Genomic DNA, 22,961 nt, shown 5'->3' with positions numbered 1-22,961 from the left:
TTGGCTTCCAATATCTTCAATATGCGCCTCGGAATTGGATAGAACGTGCGCAGGTGCATCCCAGATGTGTCTGTCATCACTTGTAGCCTGTGAGAAAGACCCGTTAACGTGACAGAGAGCCATGTGAGTGAGAGCTGCTTCGGAGCATCCAGCATGCAGGGAATCAAAATTATTTTATTCAGCCCAAGGGCACAACAGTCACTGACCGCAAAAGGCATGTATTGTTTTAGGGGGAATTACAGCCACACAAAGGGGATGCCGCCGGGAAATTCGAGGCATTATCAAGTGGTTGTCAAATTGTAAATGAGAGACTGATGAAGTGTGTACAGCCTGCACATAAAACAAAGCAGAGCTCGTGCCTTTCATGTGAAAGCCCAACGTTTTTTATTACAACTAAAGTTACATAAATAACTCTAAATTAAGCATATAGGAGTACCTGTTTCTTTGTTATCACTCAACACAGAATAGCCGCATGTGTGCACTCCCTCAAATCGTTTGGAGAAAATATCCTTTCTATTTTATTCAGCTTTGTTCAATTGTATTCTTCATACTTTAAAATACTATAAAATACATCAAAACTATGAAATACCACATATGGAATCATGTAGTAACCAAAAATGTTTTAAACAAATCAAAATATATTTTGCTTGGGCCAAGAAACACAAGCAATGGACATTAGACCAGTGGAAATCTGTCCTTTGGTCTGATGAGTTCAAATTGGAGATTTTTGGTTCCAACCGCCGTGTCTTTGTGAGACGCAGAGTAGGTGAACGGATGATCTCTGCATGTGTGGTTCCCACCGTGAAGCATGGAGGAGGAGGTGTGATGGTGTGGGGGTGCTTTGCTGGTGACACTGTCAGTGATTTATTTAGAATTCAAGGCACACTTAACCAGCATGGCTACCACACCATTCTGCAGCGATATGCCATCCCATCTGGTTTGCGCTTAGTGGGACTATCATTAGTTTTTCAACAGGACAATGACCCAAAACACACCTCCAGGCTGTGTAAGGGCTATTTGACCAAGGAGAGTGATGGAGTGCTGTATCAGATGACCTGGCCTCCACAATCACCTGACCTCATCCCAATTGAGATGGTTTGGGATGAGTTGTACCGCAGAGTGAAGCAAAAGCAGCCAACAAGTGCTCAGCATATGTGGGAGCTCCTTCAAGACTGTTGGAAAAGCATTCCAGGTGAAGCTGGTGGAGAGAATGCCAAGAGTGTGCGAAGCTGTCATCAAGGCAAAGGGTGGCTACTTTGAACAATCTCAAATATAAAATATAGGGAGAACACTTCTCACGTACCTGTCCATACGTCCCGCGATCAGACACTGATTAGTACTGCTTGGTATAGTGAAACTAGCAGGGAAAACTGAGCAAGGGAACACAGGGAAGTGAGGGCATAAATACACAGGTGAATCAGATAGACACAGGTGACACCAATAGGAAGATGATTAGTCCCGACTGTGAGTGAGGAGGTGCCTAAGGTTGTCGGAGGATGACACCTAGTGGGTCGCTCCGGAACTGCGACCCACTCCTGTAACTGCGACCCACTCCTGTAACATAAATGTACACATAGTGCTGTAAATAGACAGCTACGAAAAATATAAATGAAACCTTTTATGGCAAATAGTATGGTCTGCAGCTTATCATGAGGTATTCTAACTAAGGTGAGCAAAACCTCAACATCTCCTTAAAATTTGAGATTGCGTACCAGCAGTTGTTAACAAAGAGACAAACACCTCCCCCTTAACCTTACCCGAAGTTGCCAGCCAGCCCATAGAGAGAGCATTGCATTGTGGGTTTTGTAGTCGACTTGAGCTGCAACAGATTTCCACAACGATTTTCACATGTTGCTACCAACCTTATTATAACGACAAAATGAAAAATGTGTAACACTGTAAATTATAGGAATGAGAGGAAAAGATTAAAGTTGTCACAGGCGGCAACAGGCATAAACAATTCCCAATGGAAATCCTTGGAGGACTCGCCCAAAATAAGACTGGATTACAACAATATCCAAAACATGTTCTATACATAAAATACACCTGCCCTGCTCGAGACCAGGACACACTATTTCACACTTTATAAAGCACAGATTTTTTAGGGCATTCACACAGTGGTTCATGTCACATTTGGCAATGCACCCTACATAGGGTGTCACATTTTATGCACAATTTTTACAGTGTGCCATGATTCCCCAACTGGCGGCCCCATTTGGCCTCCCAAGTTGACTGGGACATTTTTTATTGTTGGACATAAAATACTCTAAAAACACCAGCAAATCATCTCCAAGTGATTTTAATTTCGGAAATCTGTTCCAAAGTATTTCCACGCATAATAGAGAGACTCTATAGTGGCCAGTTTATTATGTACACCCATCTAGTACTGGGTCGTACCCCCTTTGCCTCCAGAACATCCAGAATTCTTCAGAGCATAGATTCTACAAGCTGTGGCGTGCAAACGTTGCTCAATTGGTATCAAGGGAACTAACATGTGCCAGGAAAACATTCCTCACATCATTACACCACTGCCACCAGCCTATACCGTTGACACCAGGCAGGATGGGCCATGGACTCATCCTGCTTACGTCAAATCCTGACTCTGCCATCAGCATGACGCAAAGCCGGGATTCGATGGACCAGGTGATGTTTTTCCACTCCTTAATTATCCAGTGTTGGTGATAGCATGCCCATTTGAAGGGCTTCTTACTATTTTTAGCTGATATGAGTGGAACCCGGTGTGGTCGTCTGCTGCAATAGCCCATCTGTGACAAGGACCGACGAGTTCTGCATTCCAAGATGGCGTACTGCGCCGTTATTTGCCTTTTGGTGGCCTGCCTGTTAGCTTTCATGATTCTTGCCATTCTCCTTCAACCTCTCTCATCAACGAGCCGTTTTCGCCCACAGCACTGCCACTGACTGGATGTTTTTTGTTTGTCGCACCACTGTCGTGTGTGAAAAGCCCAGGAGGCTAGCTGTTTCTGAGATACTGGATGGGTGGGTGTATAATGCACAACATCTAGCAACCCAAAGGTTGCGTGTTTGAATCTCATCATGGACAACTTTAGCATTCTAGCTAATTAGCAACGTTTCAACTACTTACTACTTTTTAGCTACTTTGCAACGACTTAGCATGTTAGCTAACCCTTCCCCTAACCCTAACCCCTAAACTTAACCCTTTTATCTAACCCTTCCCCTAACCTTAACCCTTTAAACTAACTCCTAACCTTAACCCTAACCCTTAACCCCTAGCCTAGCTAACGTTAGCCAACTATCTAACGTTGGCCACAACAAATTGGAATTTGTAACATATCATACGTTTTGCAAATTCGTAACATATTGTACGTTTTGCAAATTCATAACATATCATACGAATTGTAATTCGTAACATATCATTCATATATCATCCACAAATTAATACATACCATATGAAACTGTTAGGCTATGGTTCAACCCAGCACTCAGAGAAACAAACACGACAAAGGGAGTGGAAGAAACAAAAATATTTTAATAAAAGTTCAAATTGTCTTAGTCCAAAAACAACTGAAGTAAAGGAACAGAGTGGGCTAGTCGGCTCCGGAGGAAGGAGAGGCAGGCAGGCAGGCAGACCGACAGGCAGGAAGGCATGTCTGAACTGAAGACAAAACAAACGACAGGTTAAGGAGAGTGGAGAGCCAGGCTGAAGACAAAGACAAAATAACTTTACTGGTGAGCCAAGTTACCGCTCTGGTAAGAACAACGATCTGGCGCCGGTGGAGAGCCATGCCCCGGAATTAGTAGTGCAGGTTGATGAGAGAATAGGATGCAGCTGCGTAGGCAGGAATCACTGGAAACAACCCGCAGCTGCACAGGAGAGGCAGATCCTGAGCACGCCCCCTGATCCACTCCAGACACACCCACATAAAGGGGACAAACATACATACAGATACAACAGACACAGAGGGGACAAAACAAGGAGGAAGGGAAACAGAAAAGGGAGAGACAAGCTGCCCACATAACAGTACCCCCCCCTCAATGGTCGCCACCTGGCGACCCACCAGGCCTGTCAGGGTTGTCGTGACGGAAGTCCGTGATCAGCTGAGGATCCAACACAAAACGCTTAGGGACCCAAGACCTCTCCTCTGGTCCATAACCTTCCCAATCGACTAGGTATTGGAGACCCCTACCCCGCCTCCGAGAGTCCAGGAGCCTACTGACGGTGTAGGCCGGATGGTCGTCAATGAGGCGAACAGGTGGAGGTGGATCAGCCGGCGGACACAAAAGGCTGGAGGACACAGGTTTCAGTTGGGAGACGTGGAAAGTAGGGTGTATCTTCATGGCTGAAGGCAACTTCAAACGAACCGCAGCGGGGTTAATGATGGACTCCACCACAAACGGACCCAGGTACCGAGGAGACAGCTTGCGTGATTTGGTACGAAGAGGTACGTTCTTAGACGACAGCCAAACCTCTTGACCACGATGAAACACAGGTGCGGGAGTCCTGCTCCTATCCGCTGTCATCTTGTTCCTGTCGGTGGTCCGAAGCAACGCTTCCCGAGCGTCGCGCCACACTCTCTGGCAGCGGCGGAGGTTCTCCTGAACCGAAGGAACAGCCAATTCCTTCTCCTGAGCAGGAAACAGAGGGGGTTGATAACCCATGGTAACTTCGAAGGGTGAAAGACCAGTGGCAGAGGTGGTGAGGGAGTTGTGGGCGTACTCTATCCAAGGCAGATGTTTGGCCCAGGATGATGGATGTTGAGCAGCCACACAACGAAGGGTTGCTTCGAGGTCTTGATTGGCTCTTTCTGTTTGACCGTTGGTCTGGGGATGAAACCCTGAGGACAGACTAACGGAAGCACCCAAAGCAGAACAGAAAACCTTCCAAACACGGGAAGTAAACTGTGGGCCTCTATCAGATACGATGTCCACAGGTATTCCATGGGGACGGAATACATGTTGGACTAGGAGGTCCGCTGTCTCACTTGCAGACGGTAATTTTGGTAATGCTATATAGTGAACAGATTTAGAGAATCTGTCCACAATGGTAAGTATAGTATCATTACCTTCAGACTTGGGTAGGCCGGTGACAAAATCCATGGCTATGTGGGACCAGGGACGGCTGGGAACTGGGAGGGGTAGCAGCAGCCCCGAAGGGGACTGATGGGAGGCTTTGCCCCGAGCACAGGTTGAACAGGCTGCCACAAAAGCCCGAACGTCAGTTTCCATTGAAGGCCACCAAAAATGTCTCCTAAGCAGCGTCAACGTGCGTCTCATCCCAGGGTGACCAGCAAAACGGGAGGTGTGAATCCACTGCAACACCTGAGACCGGACCGTCTCGGGAACAAAGAGTAGGTTGGGAGGTCCATCACCCGGTCCCGGGTCCGTGGCAAGTGCAGTCTTCACAAGAGACTCGATCTCCCACTGAACAGCCGCCACGACGCATGAGGAAGGCAGGACTGCCTCAGGCTCGCTGGTCTCCGAAGGGTCAGCAAACTGGCGGGACAAAGCATCTGGTTTAACATTTCTTGACCCCGGTCTGTATGTAAGAATAAAGTTAAACCTACTAAAAAACAGGGCCCATCTGGCTTGGCGTGAGTTGAGTCTCTTAGTGGCTTGGATGTAAGCCAAGTTTTTGTGGTCTGTCCAGACCACAAACGGCAGTTCAGCTCCATCCAGCCAGTGCCGCCATTCTTCCAGTGCTAGCTTGACCGCCAGCAGTTCTCGGTTTCCAACGTCGTAATTCCGTTCTGTGGGTGACAATTTTTTGGAGAAAAAAAGCACAGGGGTGAAGCTTTTGGTCAGTGGGGGAGCGCTGGGAGAGGACTGCTCCCACACCTGAGTCCGACGCGTCCACCTCCACAACAAACTGCAGAGAGGTATTGGGGTGTATCAACACAGGGGAGGTGGAAAACAGTTCCTTCAAAACCCCTACCGCCTGCTCCGCCTCAGGGGACCACAGAAAAGGGACTTTTGGGGATGTGAGTCTAGTAAGGGGTGCCACCACTTTACTAAAACCCTTAATGAACCTACGGTAGAAGTTAGCAAAGCCCAAAAATCGTTGAAGTTGCTTACGGGTGGTGGGTATGGGCCATTCCGTCACTGCCCGGATCTTCTCGGGGTCCACCTTCACCTGCCCGCTCTCAATGATGAAACCAAGGAACGATGTAGACTGTTTGTGGAACTCACACTTCTCTGCTTTGACGTACAGCTTGTTCTCCAAGAGCCGTTGAAGGACTTGACGGACGTGTGACTCATGCTCCTCGGGTGACTTGGAAAAAACAAAGACAAAACGGTTCAAAAAATCCCTAAGAACATCGTTCACCATGGCTTGGAAAACAGCAGGGGCGTTTGAGAGCCCAAAGGGCATGACCAAATACTCAAAATGTCCCAGTGGAGTGTTGAAAGCGGTTTTCCACTCATCTCCCTTTCGGATCCGGACAAGGTGATAAGCGGTCCTGAGGTCGAGCTTGGAGAAAACTGTGGCGCCATGCAGAGGTTCAAAAGCAGAGTTGATGAGTGGAAGGGGATACTTGTTTTTAACAGTTATGTTGTTTAAACCCCTGAAATCGATACAGGGGCGTAACGACTTGTCCTTCTTTTCCACGAAAAAGAAACCTGCACCCAAAGGAGGCGACGAGGGACGGATTATGCCCGAGACCAGAGAATCACCAATGTACTGCTCCATTGCCTCTCTTTCCGGTCGGGACAGATTGTATAAGCGACTAGAGGGCAAGGGAGCACCAGGAAGCAGTTCAATAGGGCAATCATAAGGCCTATGTGGTGGTAGAGACAGAGCCTTGTCCTTACTGAAAACCTCCGCTAAGTCATGGTATTCTTTGGGGACAGATGACAGATCAAGAGGAGCTGAGGGATGAGTTGGGTTACCCTTAGTGGGGGGAACCGCTGACCTAAGGCACTCTGAATGACAGTTAGTGCTCCAACTGAGAATGGTGTGACGTGTCCAATCAATTTGTGGGTTGTGAAGAGCCAACCAGGGGAAGCCAAGGATTAGGGAGGTAGCTGAGCCAGACATAACTCTTAGCTGAATGCTTTCACAATGATTGCCAGAAATCACTAGGGAAACGGGGGTGGTTTGATGAGTTATCTCCGCGAGGAGGCGCCCATCAAGGGCTGTGACCCGAATGGGGGTAGGTAGTGGCTCCATGGGGATACGAGCTTGTGTAACGAACTGGTGGCTAATAAAGTTGTCTTCTGCACCTGAGTCTATGAGAGCTGAGAGTGGCAGGGAATGACTCTGGAAACGTAAGGTTACAGGTACTTGTAATCGGGGAATGATGGGTTCAGGATCTAACTCTGGGCTCGCAAGTAGACCCACCGTTACGAGCGAGCCTTGTCTTTTGGCCGCTTAGGGCATGTAGCCAGAATGTGTGTGGCGTCTCCACAGTACAGGCACTCACCCGCCTGGAGGCGCCGTTGCCGCTCTGCTGGAGGTAGTCGAGCTCGACCCACTTGCATAGGTTCCTCCTCTGTGCTCGGGATGGAATCAGGAACAAGAAGCTGCCGGCTCCGGGGAGGCGAGACTCGAGTGGTTGAAGGCTGGGGAACTCGTCCTCCTAGATGCGGCCGACCGCCTCTCTCCCGACGCCTCTCCCGCAACCGGTTGTCTAGCTTAATGGACAGGGAAACGAGAGAATGTAAATCATGTGGCTCGTCACGAGCAGCCAGTTCATCCTTAATGGCTTCATTCAAACCGTTTAGAAATGCCACATTGTTCCACTTGGAGTCCGCTGCCAAAGTCCAGAACTCAATAGAGTACTCAGCCACACTGTTAGAACCCTGCCTCAAATTAAAAAGTATCTTGGAGGAATTACCCACATGGTCAGGATGGTCAAAAACAGTCTTCAATTTAGCAGAAAAATCAGCGAAAGTCAATCCAGTCAAAGTTTGATTTGAGCATACAGCCTCAGCCCAAACCAGAGCTCTCCCTCTTAACAGCCCCAGAACATAATGTACCTTAGAGGAATCAGTAGAAAACGACAGTGGTCTCTGCCGAAAAATCAAGTCACACTGAAGCAAAAATCCCCGGCACTTGTCCAATTCTCCATTGAACGGTTCAGGCGACGTGACAGGGGGTTCCCGATGGAACGAAGCCTGCATAATGTCAGAGGAAACAACTTGGGGTGCATCAAACTGGGGGTCAGAGAGAGATGGAGAGCTGATAACAGACAATTTAGAGACTTGTGTAGTTAACTGAGTCATCTGGTTCAGCAGTTGATGATTATCTTCCAAAAGAGTCCGAATCAATTGGTCATGCTGTCCTAGCAACGTTCCTTGAGCCTGGATAGCTTGTTGGAAGCTGTCTTCGTTTGCCCCGTGCTGTTTCTCTGTTGGGTCCATGGCCAGATCGTTCTGTTAGGCTATGGTTCAACCCAGCACTCAGAGAAACAAACACGACAAAGGGAGTGGAAGAAACAAAAATATTTTAATAAAAGTTCAAATTGTCTTAGTCCAAAAACAACTGAAGTAAAGGAACAGAGTGGGCTAGTCGGCTCCGGAAGGAGAGGCTGAGGCAGGCAGGCAGGCAGGCAGACCGACAGGCAGGAAGGCAGGCAGGTTGGGAGGTATGTCTGAACTGAAGACAAAACAAACGACAGGTTAAGGAGAGTGGAGAGCCAGGCTGAAGACAAAGACAAAATAACTTTACTGGTGAGCCAAGTTACCGCTCTGGTAAGAACAACGATCTGGCGCCGGTGGAGAGCCATGCCCCGGAATTAGTAGTGCAGGTTGATGAGAGAATAGGATGCAGCTGCGTAGGCAGGAATCACTGGAAACAACCCGCAGCTGCACAGGAGAGGCAGATCCTGAGCACGCCCCCTGATCCACTCCAGACACACCCACATAAAGGGGACAAACACACATACAGATACAACAGACACAGAGGGGACAAAACAAGGAGGAAGGGAAACAGAAAAGGGAGAGACAAGCTGCCCACATAACAGAAACGTAACATATCATACTAAATGGAGTGTCTCGGATATACATACAGTATACAAAATGCTATGAGACCAGGTTGCAGCCAGCGAGGTAGACAGTAGTCAGTGAGGTAGACAGTAGGCATTGAATGATCTCAGCTAGACTGGAGAGACCTAATAAACTGGCCACTGAGTGTATGTGATCATATACAAATGTAAGCAAGGTTTGAAATTATTATGTTTTAGTCAAATATTATAGCTGTTTGGGCTTCTTGCAGTCAATTTGCAGTCTACAATTATTTGTAATTATTTTTAGGCCCCCTGACCATCCGCTCAAGAACCAATCAGCCTGTGGCTGAATCTATACTGAACAAAAATATAAACGCAACATGCAACAATTTCAACGATTTCAACGATTTTACTGAGTTACAGTTCATATAAGGAAATCAGTCAATTGAAATAAATAAATGAGGCCCTAATCTATGGATTTCATATGACTGGGCAGGGTCGCAGCCATGGGTGGGCCTGGGAGAGCATAGGCCCACCCACTTCAGAGCCAGGCCCACCCACTGGGGAGCCAGGCCCAGCCAATCAGAATGAGTTTTTCCCCCAAAAGGGCTTTATTACAGACAGAAATACTCCTCAGTTTCATCAGCTGTCCTCGTGGCTGGTCTCAGACGATCCCGCAGGTGAAGAAGCCAGATGTGGAGGTCCTGGGCTGCCGTGGTTACACATGGTCTGCGGTTGTGAGGCCGGTTGGACGTACTGCCAAATTCTCTAAAACATCGTTAGAGGTGGCTTATGGTAGAGAAATGAACATTACATTCTCTGGCAACAGCTCTGGTGGACATTCCTGCAGTCAGCATGAGGGAGCAATTGCATGGTCCCTCAAAACTTGAGACATCTGTGGCATTGTGTTGTGACAAAACTGCACATTTTAGAGTGGCCTTTTATTGTCCCCAGTACAAGGTGCAGCTGTGTAATGATCATGCTGTTTAATCAGCTTATTGATAAGCCACACCTGTCAGGTGGATGGAATGTCTTGGCAAAGGAGAAGTGCTCACTAACAGGGATGTAAACAAATGTGTACAGAAAATATGAGAGAAATGCGTTTTTTTGTGCCTATGGAACATTTCTGGGATCTTTTATTTCAGCTCATGAAACCAACACTTTACATTTGCGTTTATATTTTTGTTCAGTATATGATGATCCCTGCAGTATACACATGCTAGATGCTTGTGAACCATTTATGTCATGTTTATGAAGATGATATGCTATATCAAGCCTTTCTAAATTGTAGTTTGTTTATCCGATTATTAAGTCTCATAACTGGTGGCACGACTATGTGACCAACATGCAAAAGCTGAGGATTCGGTAATAATCAATATTCTTCTTCATGTTCGCTACCTCTATTTTATGGAATCTTACCTTTCGAAACAGAAGATATCTTATTCAAATTCCTACCCTCTCCCTGAATTAGCAACTTTTGCCTAAAGGTGCTGCAGACGGCTACATTTGCACACGGTGTGTGGTCACAAGGCTTCAAATACTAACACTGCTTGCATAGTCACTTAAACAATATTTGAAGATGCATGGAAGTCGTCCTCTTTTATGAGAGGAGATCTATTTAGATGATGATAACACTAGAAATATGCCTTTATGTTTTACATTAGTCTATTATTATTTTATTTTTTTCATGCATTTTTATTTTGTCTTCTGTTTTTATTTCTCCGTCTAAATATATTGGCTGGGAGTTAATAGTTTAACCAGTTTTATATTGTTTACTGTAACCAGTTTTATATTGTTTACTGTCATCCCAGAAGCACTCAATCATGTTCAGAAAGGATCCAGAGAAAACTCAACTGGTCACCGAGAAAGGCACCATGTATAGCATCACCATGGGAAGGTAAAGTAGCCCGTTAATGTATTGCCTGAAAGTGTCAGTCTGTAGTTTTCAATGATGGCATTTACATTTATGATATCTGAAAACAAAATGACATCGAAATATGACTGGATAAGAACGTCTGCTAAATGACGAAAATGGAAATGTAAACTGTAGCCTAAATATAATTTGATAGACATATAAGTAGGGGTTATTTATTTGAATTTGTTTCTCCATTTCCACAGCAACTTGATGAGTTGTTGTGTTTTTTCACTTGACACATATGCACATGATTAGGACGATATGATTTTTTGATTATGCTAATGAATGATTAGGCCTAGTTCTCACATTTCCTACACAGTCACATTTATTTTAGTGTGTTTAATGTGATAGTTTGTTTTATATTGTTTTATATACAGCAGACAGCCTTGTGTTCACCTTATTAGGCGTTCTCTGTACTCAAGCTCAGCCTGGGCTCCTGCTAGGCTGGGTGGGTTATAGCCTACAATATTGTACACACGGGTCTGGTTCTGGGCTGGCTGTAGTGTTGCGCAAACTTGGAGGTTCGAGACCACTTCTGAAACTTGTGACGTTGTAAAATATACTTTGGAAGATGTCATTGGTGTACGAGGAGGGTGTTGAGCGCCCATGGTGAGTTTCGTTGACATGTTATTTTAATTGGTATTTTTTATTTATAGAATAAAACTAACTTTTTTTTGAGAGTCTTAAATAGCCTAATACCCCCACTTCAGTCATGTGTAAAAAACAATTTTGCGCACGGGTTCTAATTCTGGGTTTGCTATTGCCCGGTAATAAGGATGATAGGAGCTCAGCTGAGACAACTCACATGTTTGGCACCCCAAACGTACTGTCAGTTCACGGTCCTTTTGCCTCCGATGTTAAACTTAACTTAGACCAAATTGTTATGCTAAAGTGCGCGGTATCTTTCCTTGTTTCATAGCATCCACACCAAATGTGGTGTTAACGCTCTCCCGCAGTGTTGGGGAAGCTACTCTGAAAATATAGTTAACCAATTACTTAACACTGGCAGAAGTTAAGCTACCCTTAAGAAAAATATAGTTTACTTAAAGGGGCAATCAGCAGTTGCTACATCCATTTTTGGACTTATAAATTAATGATATGTACCCATTGATTCTTGAAGAATATAACTTATAAATACCTAATGAGCTCAGTTTAACTGTCATACCCCATCAGAACCCAACATATAAGCTTGTTTTACTCCAATGTTAGTAAATAAAGTAAATTTAAGCAAACACTATATAGCCTCAAAACATGGTTAAAACTATAATTTTGATATCATTGATGGTCAGTCCCTGCATTCATAGATCTCTCTATGAATTTGAGAGTGGTTACATTTGTCCAGCCCCATCCCTCAGCTTTTTACCGAAACAGGGGCGGGTACCGAAACAGGGGCGGGGAGAATGCTTTGTTATTGTTTCTACTGCTGATTGCACTTTAACTAACATTATTTTGAAAAAGTAGTTCACTACATCCAAACTACTTTGTGATAAATTATCATATCGAAATCTGAAATGTCATAGACTACAAATTGTAAGAACAGATTTCTCTGGAGTCAGATGTTAACAGAATGTGTAATTTGGCCTATTAAACACAAACTATGTTTCAAGAGAGAATTAGGCAGGTCTGTTGCCAAAAAGGAAAGGAAATTGCCTACTTCAACCATATTTTAGTGTGTAGTTCCAGCAGTTAGCTACATGGCAAAAAAGTAATTAATTACCACCAACCTACAAAAGTATTTAAATTACTTGTTGAACTACATGTAGCTCACTACTCCTCAACACTGCTTTCCCATCACATCCATTATCTGGTCCCTGGTTGGGGATTTAAAGGAAGGGTAGCCCTGGAGCTACAAGGTTGAACAAACAGAGACACATCAGTTAGTCAGTTAGCCTAACAGATTAAACTGGTTCAGTGCATGACCCCAATGTACCAATGTATGACTCTCATAAGGCCCATAGCTATGGATATAACCCAAATAATGTAAATTATCAACATTGGAGCGAATAAGGCCCCCTACCAACCTGGTTTTCTTGAGGAGTTTCCTTTCATGTACATTTACATCATTTAGCAGACGCTCTTATCTAGAGCGACTTACAGTTAGTGAGTGCATACATTTTCATACTGGCCCCCCGTGGGAAACGAACCCACAACCCTGGCGTTGCAAGCGCCATGCTCTACCAACTGAGCTACAGGGGACAACCAGGCTCTGAAATGTAGGTGGACTGTATATGCTGGTGACTGTATTTGGGTAGTATTCTCCCTGGGGTGTTGGAAAGAACACACTGTTGACAAGATGGGGTCAACAGTTGACTTTATGGCAGACACAGTAGCACTGGGAATGCTATGACTTGTAACCACAACATACAACATTGTTCCAGTTTTATTGACGCTCACTCACTTAAAAATGCTACAGACAGAAACATATTACTAAAACATACAATGTAATTAACATCACACATGTAGAATTTACATTTTGAGAAAAAAACACCTAAACCTACACTGTTAATGTACAGTCGTGGTCAAAGGTTTTGAGAATGACACAAGTATTGGTCTTCACAAAGTTTGCTGCTTCAATGTTTTTAGATATTTTTGTCAGATGTTACTATGGTATACTGAAGTATAATTACAAGCATTCCATAAGTGTCAAAGGCGTTTATTGACAATTACATTAAGTTCATGCAAAGAGTCAATATTTGCAGTGTTGAACCTTCTTTTTCAAGACCTCTGCAATCCGCCCTGGCATGCTGTCAATTAACTTCTGGGCCACGTCCTGACTGATGGCAGCCCATTCTTGCATAATCAATGCTTGGAGTTTGTCAGAATTTGTGGGTTTTTGTTTGTCCACCCGCCTCTTGAGGATTGACCACAAATTCTCAATGGGATTAAGGTCTGGGGAGTTTCCTGGCCATGGACCCAAAATGTCGATGTTTTGTTCCCCGAGCCACTTAGTTATCACTTTTGCCTTATGGCATCATGCTGGAAAAGGCATTGTTCATCACCAAACTGGATGGTTGGGAGAAGTTGCTCTCGGAGGATGTGTTGGTACCATTCTTTATTCATGGCTGTGTTCTTAGGCAAAATTGTGAGTGAGCCCACTCCCTTGGCTGAGAAGCAACCCCACACATGAATGGTCTCAGGATTCATCAGAGAAAATGACTTTACCCCAGTCCTCAGCAGTCCAATCCCTGTACCTTTTGCAGAATATCAATCTGTCCCTGATGTTTTTCCTGGAGAGAAGTGGCTTCTTTGCTGCCTTTCTTGACACAAGGCCATCCTCCAAAAGTCTTCGCCTCACTGTGCATGCAGATGCACTCACACCTGCCTGCTGCCATTCCTGAGCAAGCTCTGCACTGGTGGTGCCCCGATCCCGCAGCTGAATCAGCTTTAGGAGACGGTCCTGGCGCTTGCTGGACTTTCTTGGGCGCCCTGAAGCCTTCTTCACAACAATTGAACCTCTCTCCTTCAAGTTCTCGATGATCCGATAAATGGTTGATTTACGTGCAATCTTACTAGCAGCAATATCCTTGCCTGTGAAGCTCTTTTTGTGCAAAGCAATGATGACGGCACGTGTTTCCTTGCAGGTAACCATGGTTAACAGAGGAATAACACTCTCACCTGTGTTAACGAGAGATTTCAAGCACCACCCTCCTTTTAAAGCTTCCAGTCTGTTATTCTAACTCAATCAGTATGACAGAGTGATCTCCAGCCTTGTCCTCATCAACACTCTCACCTGTGTTAACGAGAGAATCACTGACATGATGTCAGCTGGTCCTTTTGTGGCAGGGCTGAAATGCAGTGGAAAAGTTTTTTGGGGATTGAGTTCATTTTCATGGCAAAGAGGGACTTTGCAATGAATTGCAATTCATCTGATCACTCTTCATAACATTCTGGAGTATATGCAAATTGCCATCATAAAAGCTGAAGCAAAAATTAATATTTGTGTCATTCTCAAAACGTTTGACCATGACTGTACAATGTGCACTGGCATTTTTTTCTCTCTGCCCCATGGCATCATGTGTAGAATTTCAGGAAATTAGCTTTAAAACAGCAACATTTTCTCTCAGCCACATACACACCTAAGGTGGGCACAACTCGAGAGGGCCATCCTTTCTTACAAACTCTGCTCAGCCTCAGTTTTTCTCTCTTCTTTCCATTATCCCTCCTCCTCCTCCTAATTCTTGGATGATTTTCATGACATCCCTCTCGCTTGTCTGGTCTTTTTGGGCACAACGAGAGAGAGAGAGAGAGAGAGAGAGAGAGAGAGAGAGAGAGAGAGAGAGAGAGAGACATTCTTACAGGCTCTGCCTCAGTCTACTCTCTGCTTTCTGTCCCCCCTCCTCCTCCTTCTTGGACGAACTTCATGATGTCCATCTCTCTTGTCTTCCCTCTCAGTCTCCTTTTCAACCCCCTCTCCTCCTCCTTTTTGGATAATCCATGTCTGTTGTCTTCTCTCCCTGTCCCCCCCCCCCTCCCCTACAGTGTGTCCACAGATGAGATAATGCAGATGGAGAAGGACAGCAACATCAAGCATTGCCATGACAACAGCCAGGCTACGGAGGACAGGGAGCGGGAGAAGCAGTTGGCCAGGAAGAGGCTCTACGTGGTCTCAGCTGTTTGCCTGGTCTTCATGATCGGAGAGATCCTGGGTGAGGGGTCAAATAGATACATAACTATTGGTTAGCCTGTCAGTTAGTTAGTCAGTAAGTCTATGTGTTTGTCAGTCAGTTGGCAGTCAGTTAGTTAGTTAGTTGTTAGTCACTCACTCACTCACTCCTCTCTCTCTCTTTCTCTCACTCCTCTCTCTCTCTTTATCTGTCTGTAGGTGGTTACTTTGCGGGGAGTCTGGCGGTGATGACCGACGCCGCCCACCTGCTGGTAGACTTCGCCAGCTTCATCATCAGCCTGGTGTCTCTGTGGCTCTCGTCCAGACCCGCCACACGCACACTCAGCTACGGCTGGCATCGTGCAGGTGAGATCATCATCATCATCATTATTGTAATCATTATTGTCATTATTCCTCAACATCATCATCACCTTCCTCATGATCATCATCATCATCATAATATGCTCATCCTCATCATCACTACCATCTTCATCAATAATCAATACTTGATGTATCCCAATATCATGAGCCAGCGAGTGTTGAAAGCTGCTATAAGCCGTCAATAGTATACTTAATGCGTGTGCTTTATACTCTCACATCCTTTCTGGAACAAATAAGTAGAAGTGGAGTAATTTAATATGTCTATAGAATAGCATACCTAATGGTTGTTTTAGCGTTGTGATTGTGTATCATGGGCTTTACAATAGGAGCCTGACAATTCATACTTTAAAAAATCTCATACAGTACCAGTCAAAGTTTGGACACACCTACTCATTCCAGGGTTTTTCTTTATTTTTACTATTTTCTACATTGTAGAATAATAGTGAAGACATCAGAAGTATGAAATAACACATATGGAATCATGTATAACCGAAATAGTGTTAAACAAATCAAAATATATTTTATATTTGAGATTCTTCAAATAGCCACCCTTTTCCTTGATGGCAGCTTTGCATACTCTTGGCATTCTCTCAACCAGCTTCATGAGGTAGTCACCTGGAATGCATTTCAATTAACAGGTGTGCCTTGTTAAAAGTTAATTTGTGAAATTTATTTCCTTCTTAATGCGTTTGAGCCAATCAGTTGTGTTGTGACAAGGTAGGGGTGGTATACAGAAGATAGCCCTATATGGAAAAAGACCAAGTCCATATTATGGCAAGAACAGCTCAAATAAGCAAAGAGAAACGACAGTCCATCATTACTTTAAAACATGAAGGTCAGTCAATCCGCAAAATTGTAAGAACTTTGCAAGTTTCTTAAAGTGCAGTCGCAAAAACCATCAAGCGCTATGATGAAACTGGCTCTCATGAGGACCGCCACAGGAAAGGAAGACCCAGAGTTACCTCTGCTAAAGAGGATAAGTTCATTAGAGTTACCAGCCTCAGAAATTGCAGCCCAAATAAATGCTTCACAGAGTTCAAGTAACAGACACATCTCAACATCAACTGTTCAGAGGAGACTGCGTGAATCAGGCCTTCATGGTTGAATTGCTGCAAAGAAACCACTACTAAAGGACACCAATAGAAAGAAGAGACTTGCTTGGGACAAGAAACACGAGCAATGGACATTAGATCAGTGGAAATCTGTCCTTTGGTCTGATGAGTCCAAATTGGAGATTCTTGGTTCCAACCGCCGTGTCTTTGTGGGACGCGGAGTAGGTGAACGGATGATTTCCGCATGTGTGGTTCCCATCGTGACACATGGAGGAGGAGGTGTGATGGTGTGGGGGTGCTTTGCTGGTGACACTGTTTGTGATTTATTTAGAATTCAAGGCACACTTAACCAGCATGGCTACCACAGTATTCTGCAGAGATACGCCATCCCATCTGGTTTGCGCTTAGTGGGACTATCATTTTGTTTTTCAACAGGACAATGACCCAACACACCTCCAGGTGTGTAAGGGCTATTTGACCAAGAAGGAGAGTGATGGAGTGCTGCATCAGATGACCTGGCCTCCACAATCACCTGACCTCAACCCAATTAAGATGGTTTGGGATGAGTTGGACCGCAGTGTGAAGGAAAAGCAGCCAACAAGTGTGTGGGAACCCCTTCAAGACTGTTCTGTCATCAAGGCAAAGGGTGGCTACTTTGAAGAATCTAAAATATAACATTTGTTTAACACTTTTTTGGTTACTACATAATTCCAAATGTGTTATTTAATAGTTTTGATGTCTTCACTATTATTCTACAATGTAGAAAATAGTAAAAATTAAGAAAAACCCTTGAATGAGTAGGTGTGTCCAAACTTTTGACTGGTACTGTACATCAGATGAATAAAAATATCACCCTTTCAGGTGAATATTTGTGCATAGTACAATGGTCACTTTTCAACTGGAGTTTTGTAAAACTAGGCTACCTGTGTCTCTTATTGGAGACCTTTCCTCTTGGTTCTCACTATGTGGTACGTCTGGCACCACATGGTTGTGCCGGGCACTGCTGGCAATATGAAATGGCTATACCTGCAGCTCTTTACTGTAACATATCTGTCCATGACATTTCTATCATTATCGTCTCTGCATTTTCCCTGATTAAAACATTATGTGTTCTCTTTTTCTCCTCTCCTGTGTGTCCTCTCCATCTATCCTCTAGAGATCCTGGGCGCTCTCCTCTCGGTGGTGACCATCTGGCTGGTGACAGGTGTGCTGGTCTACCTGGCCGTGCAGCGCCTCATAAGCGATAATTACGAGATTGAGGGGACCATCATGCTCATTACCTCAGGCTGCGCTGTGGTGGCAAACATCATGTGAGTCCACCGATCCCAAATGCAGCCCATTATCTTTCACCATTCCTGAACTGAAATGTTCGTAGAGAAAGTATTGTGGAAATGTTGAATTCAATTAAATTCCATTCATGAATTGACTTCTAATTCATCTTTGGATGAATGGTCTGCTGTTACCATGACTAATGTAGTGTTTACAATTGACGACTACTGATGACAGACAAGCTGAGAAACTGAAGTGGATTGCCGTGGGTTTTAGTCCTTGTAAGTAGTATTTCCGGGTCGTTAACGGTTCCCACTTAGGACTAGATATTAGTGACTCACAAGTGAAAATCAAACCACAGTAGGTCACACTTTATTTGGATAGTCCGTATTTTCATACTATCAACAATCTATCAGTTAATAAGCAACTGCTTGCTAAGGTTACTGTTAGGGTTAGGTTTAGAATAATGGTTAGGGTAAGGGTTAAGGTTTGGGCTAGGGTAAGTGTTAGGATAAGGGTTAAGGTTAGGGTTAGAGCTACGGTTAGGGTTAGTAGATACAGTAGTTAGTTGAAATGTTACTGATAGTCTAGATAGTCTGTAGAGCATGTACAGATGGACTATCCAAATAAAGTGTTACCCAACAGTAGCAAGTAGATGTGACAGTAACAAGGATATACAAATATTGTAATGTAAACAGCCTACAGATATCTTCCACAGCATGAAGCATCAATGTTGCGGTAATGCATACAGGTATAATGCTTTATAACTTGTTGTAAGCATATATGAACATTTATAATGGCGAATAACAAGACTTTTAATATGTTAATTATTTCTGAATGTCCTGTGGGCAGTATGGCTTTCACCCTGCACCAGTCTGGGCATGGGCACAGCCACGGGGGCCTCAGTAGCGGGCACGGCCACAGCCACGGCAACAACGACAAGGGCAACCACGGTCACAGCCACGCGGTGGGCGATGGGCACGGGCACAGCCACAAAAGTAACCACTCGCACGGTAACGGTAACCAGGAAAACCATTCCCATGGAAACAGCAACGTGGAGGAGCACGGTGGGGTGGAAGTTCAGCTGCATGAGTTGGCGGGGTCGCGACCTCAGGCCAATGCCAGCGTGCGCGCCGCCTTCGTGCACGTTGTGGGAGACCTGCTCCAGAGCATCAGCGTGCTGGTCAGCGCCATCATCATCTTCTTCAAGGTCAGTGGTCAGACGTCAACTAGGGTGATGTGGGCGATAGTGGTCATCTGGGGTGATGTGGGCGATAGTGGTCATATGGGAGGTAGTGGTCAACTGGGGTCATGTGGTAGGTAGTGGTCAACTGGGGTGTTGGGGGAGATAGTGGTCAACTGGGGTGATGGTGGAGATAGCGGTCAACTGGGGTGATATGGGAGGTAGCGGGAGGTAGTGGTCAACTGGGGTCATGTGGGAGGTAGTGGTCAACTGGGGTGATGTGGGAGGTAGCGGGCGGTAGTGGTTAACTGGGGTCATGTTGGAGCAGTGGTGTTCGGTAACGTTTAAGATGAGGGAGGACAATATTTTTTTTAATGAGCATGGCCTTATTTCTATTACAGCATATTGGATGACTGTCATTTATATTCCATTCACCCAGCTCAATGTAACATCGATAGGTTTAGGCTACTACATGATACTCTAATTTTCCCTATACCCCTCATGAGGTTGCTACAACCTAGCCTATGAATGAAAGTTTACAACGTAGGTGCAAAGGTTGAGAGACAAATTAAAGTAATCAAGGTGACCGACAGTGACACATTCAATACCGTCTTGCACACTCTTGCCTGCATCTAGCTGATCTAGGGTGTAATCATTAGACCAACAGTTGCAAACGAGAGTTTCTATTGGACAAATTCAGGTATGTTTTATCCCCGTTCCATTTGCTTCCATTTTAAGAAAAGTTTTTCAACAGAATCGGTGGAATGAGTACACCCCTGATCACACGCAAACACAGTTCACTTTCATAGCAGCCACATGCAAACAGCATGATCATTTTGCTCGTTGTATAATTCCTTCTCGCATCTATGTGCTCTCCTCCTCTCACCTTTTCTCTTCAGTGGACAGCACATCAGCTGTCTGTGACCAGGCTAAAAAATAAATCCAAGCCAAACCTTCATATCATAACCCTTAACCGCTACACACAGCTTACTTCGTTGTCAACATATTAGCTAACATCATAGTCAACATAGCTACTAGAACTAACACGTTAGCAAACCCGCTACAATCATGCTAGCTAGTACAGTCAGCAAGCAGTTTAGCAGTTGCACCGGTGGGCCACGGTGGCAATAAATTAATAAAAGCAAAAGCTTACCTTGACTTGGAAGAGTTCCAGTGTTGGATAGCCAGCTAGCTAACATAGCATCCCTCTCTGTTTGAGCCGGGTGTTTGAGTAGGCTAAACTAGCTAACTGCATTCGCTAGCTAAATGAAAGTGAAAAAACTACGAAATATCTCTCTCTCTCGCTCTCTCTCTCTCTCTTGCTTCTCCTTCATTTTTAAATAAATACATTTGTTCATAACTGTTGCTCAAAACCTTTCATGTAGTGCTAGCTATCTGTAACTTATCTTTTCAGTACAATATTATTTCTCTGATCCTTTGATTGGGTGGACAACATGTCAGTTCAGGCTGCAAGAGCTCTGATAGGTTGGAGGCTGTCTTCCGGAAGTTGTCAGAGTGACTGTGTAGGTCTATGGAAGGCGGTGAGATTCATGAGCATCCTAGGTTTTGTATTGAAGTCAGTGTACCCAGAAGAGGACGGAAACTAGCTGTCCTCTGGCTACACCATGGCGCTACCCTACAGAGTGCTGTTGAGGCTACTGTAGACCTTCATTGCAAAACGTGAATATATTTAGTATGTTTATTTATTTTTATGAAATTCACGTAGGAGGATGGCCCTACCGTTCGTCCTCTGTGTAGCCTCCACTTTGTGGGAGATAGTGGTCAACTGGGGTGATGGGGGAGATAGTGGTCAACTGGGGTGGAGAGGGCGATGGGGTGAGGAGATTAGGGCCGAGGCAAAATGGGCATGTTAGATAAGGATGAGGCGGATGTTAGTGTTGACACACTCTTCCTGGCTTTCGTAAGGTCATTTTGATCTGGTCATTTAGATAGCTGAATACTCATTGCATTAGAATGAAACACAGTAGTGGCCCAAATAGTGCCCTGACAATATTAGGTCATTAGTCTAATTTCATAGATTAAGTTGAGAGTCCTTTTGAATTTGCATAAATACTATTGAAAACTCTCAGCAAAACACAATGATATTTAAATCATTGAAAGAATCAAGCAGTAATTGATGGAAGATGGATATACTACTACTATTTCTAGTTAGCTACGATTTATTATAAATTGTTCTCAAAGGTAACTCCAATACTAGAGCATGGTGTATTTGTTTTACTGATATTGCTATGAGGCAATTCTCAATAACATTATCCCTTTTATGATGCTGTACAAGCACAAACTTTTACGTGTTTCTAATGTGAGATAGGGACGTCATAGATTTCCTCAAGTATGTCTTTTGACTAAAGTTAAATATATTGGGGGGAAAGATAATGTAATGATTATGGTCCTTACTCTCTCTTTCTCTGTTTCCCACAGCCCGAGTATAAGATAGCTGACCCTATCTGTACGTTCCTGTTTTCAATATTTGTCCTGGGAACCACCATCACCATTATGAGAGACATCCTGATAGTCCTCATGGAAGGTAAAACAGGGAATTCCCTCTAATATCCCTGTTTCGGGATTATGTCAAACTGGCCGTTTCACTGTAGACTAGGAATGACTTATATTGACGACAGCCATGAGGATATGTTTTTGCGCAAGAGTTTATGATTGTAACATGTCTAAAAGGGACCTAAGTTGCCCAACTTTTGTTCCCAGTCCCTCCTCTGTGTTTGTGTGTGCGTGTAATGAAATCCATATCTCTCTCGCTCTCTCTCTTTCCCTCCCTCCCTATCTCTTCCCAGGTACCCCAGCTGGAGTGAAGCACGGTGAGGTGAGGAATCGGCTGCTGGCAGTGAAGGGGGTAAAGTCTGTCCATAGCCTCCATATCTGGGCCCTGACTATGAACCAGACTGTGCTGTCAGCACACGTGGCTATAGGTGAGTGTAGCTGGACCAGGCTGTCAGTAATCTACTGTTATGTTACAACTCCCATATATAATGATGATGATGATGGCTTTATTGTATCCATGACCATTTATTTGGTTTGTCATACATCAGAGTACGACACTTTCTGTGGAAATACCACTGCCGTTTCCACTATCTGTGTGCACTGCATGTGACTTGACTTGATCAGACCATAGTGACTTGCACAATTGTGATTTGGTCAGTGTCATCATACTTGCATTTGTCTTTCCCTCCACAGATGACTTAGTGGATGCCCAGCCAGTCCTAAGGGAGTTGACCCAAACCTGCTTCTCCAACTACAACTTCCATTCAGTCACCATACAGCTGGAACAACAGGCCGACCAGAAGCCTGGGTGTAGCCTGTGTGAAGAGCCCAAAATGTAGACATCTGTTTACGCCCATGGGAGAGGCCAGGAGCCCAGATGAATAAGCTACCAAACCAGTATTTAGTTGTAGCCTGCACACAGTCTTTTGGCCAGTGCTTGACTTGGCCAGGAACATACTGGAACTGAGTTATATCACCTCACATTTTCTACTGCTTGAGTTTCTGCAGCTCTTAGAGAATATTGGCTTAAAATATTGTGGAGTTCCTGCACCTTAATATAAACAGCACCCAAAATAGAATAGAATACAACTTTATTGTCCATGTGTTACAGTACCGGCACCTA

The 22,961-nt window shown here is 44.6% G+C and overlaps 1 protein-coding gene across 1 annotated transcript; it reads left to right on the top strand.

The window, feature by feature from the left end:
* Nucleotides 1–10,744: 10,744 nt before the first annotated feature.
* LOC311110603 (proton-coupled zinc antiporter SLC30A8-like) lies at nt 10,745–22,677 on the top strand (the record flags this gene model as incomplete). The annotated part of the gene is made up of 8 exons (XM_084153122.1): nt 10,745–10,818; nt 15,316–15,482; nt 15,659–15,805; nt 18,029–18,182; nt 18,994–19,351; nt 21,764–21,869; nt 22,132–22,266; nt 22,532–22,677. The coding sequence occupies 8 exons, from the start codon at nt 10,745–10,747 to the stop codon at nt 22,675–22,677; spliced, it is 1,287 nt and encodes a 428-aa protein (XP_084009248.1).
* Nucleotides 22,678–22,961: the final 284 nt, after the last annotated feature.

Source organism: Coregonus lavaretus, assembly GCF_964263955.1.
Source record: "Coregonus lavaretus genome assembly, chromosome: 3".
Taxonomy (NCBI): Eukaryota; Metazoa; Chordata; class Actinopteri; order Salmoniformes; family Salmonidae; genus Coregonus; species Coregonus lavaretus.
The sequence above is the reverse complement of the archived record's forward strand: the minus strand, read 5'-3'. Positions and strand labels throughout refer to the sequence as shown.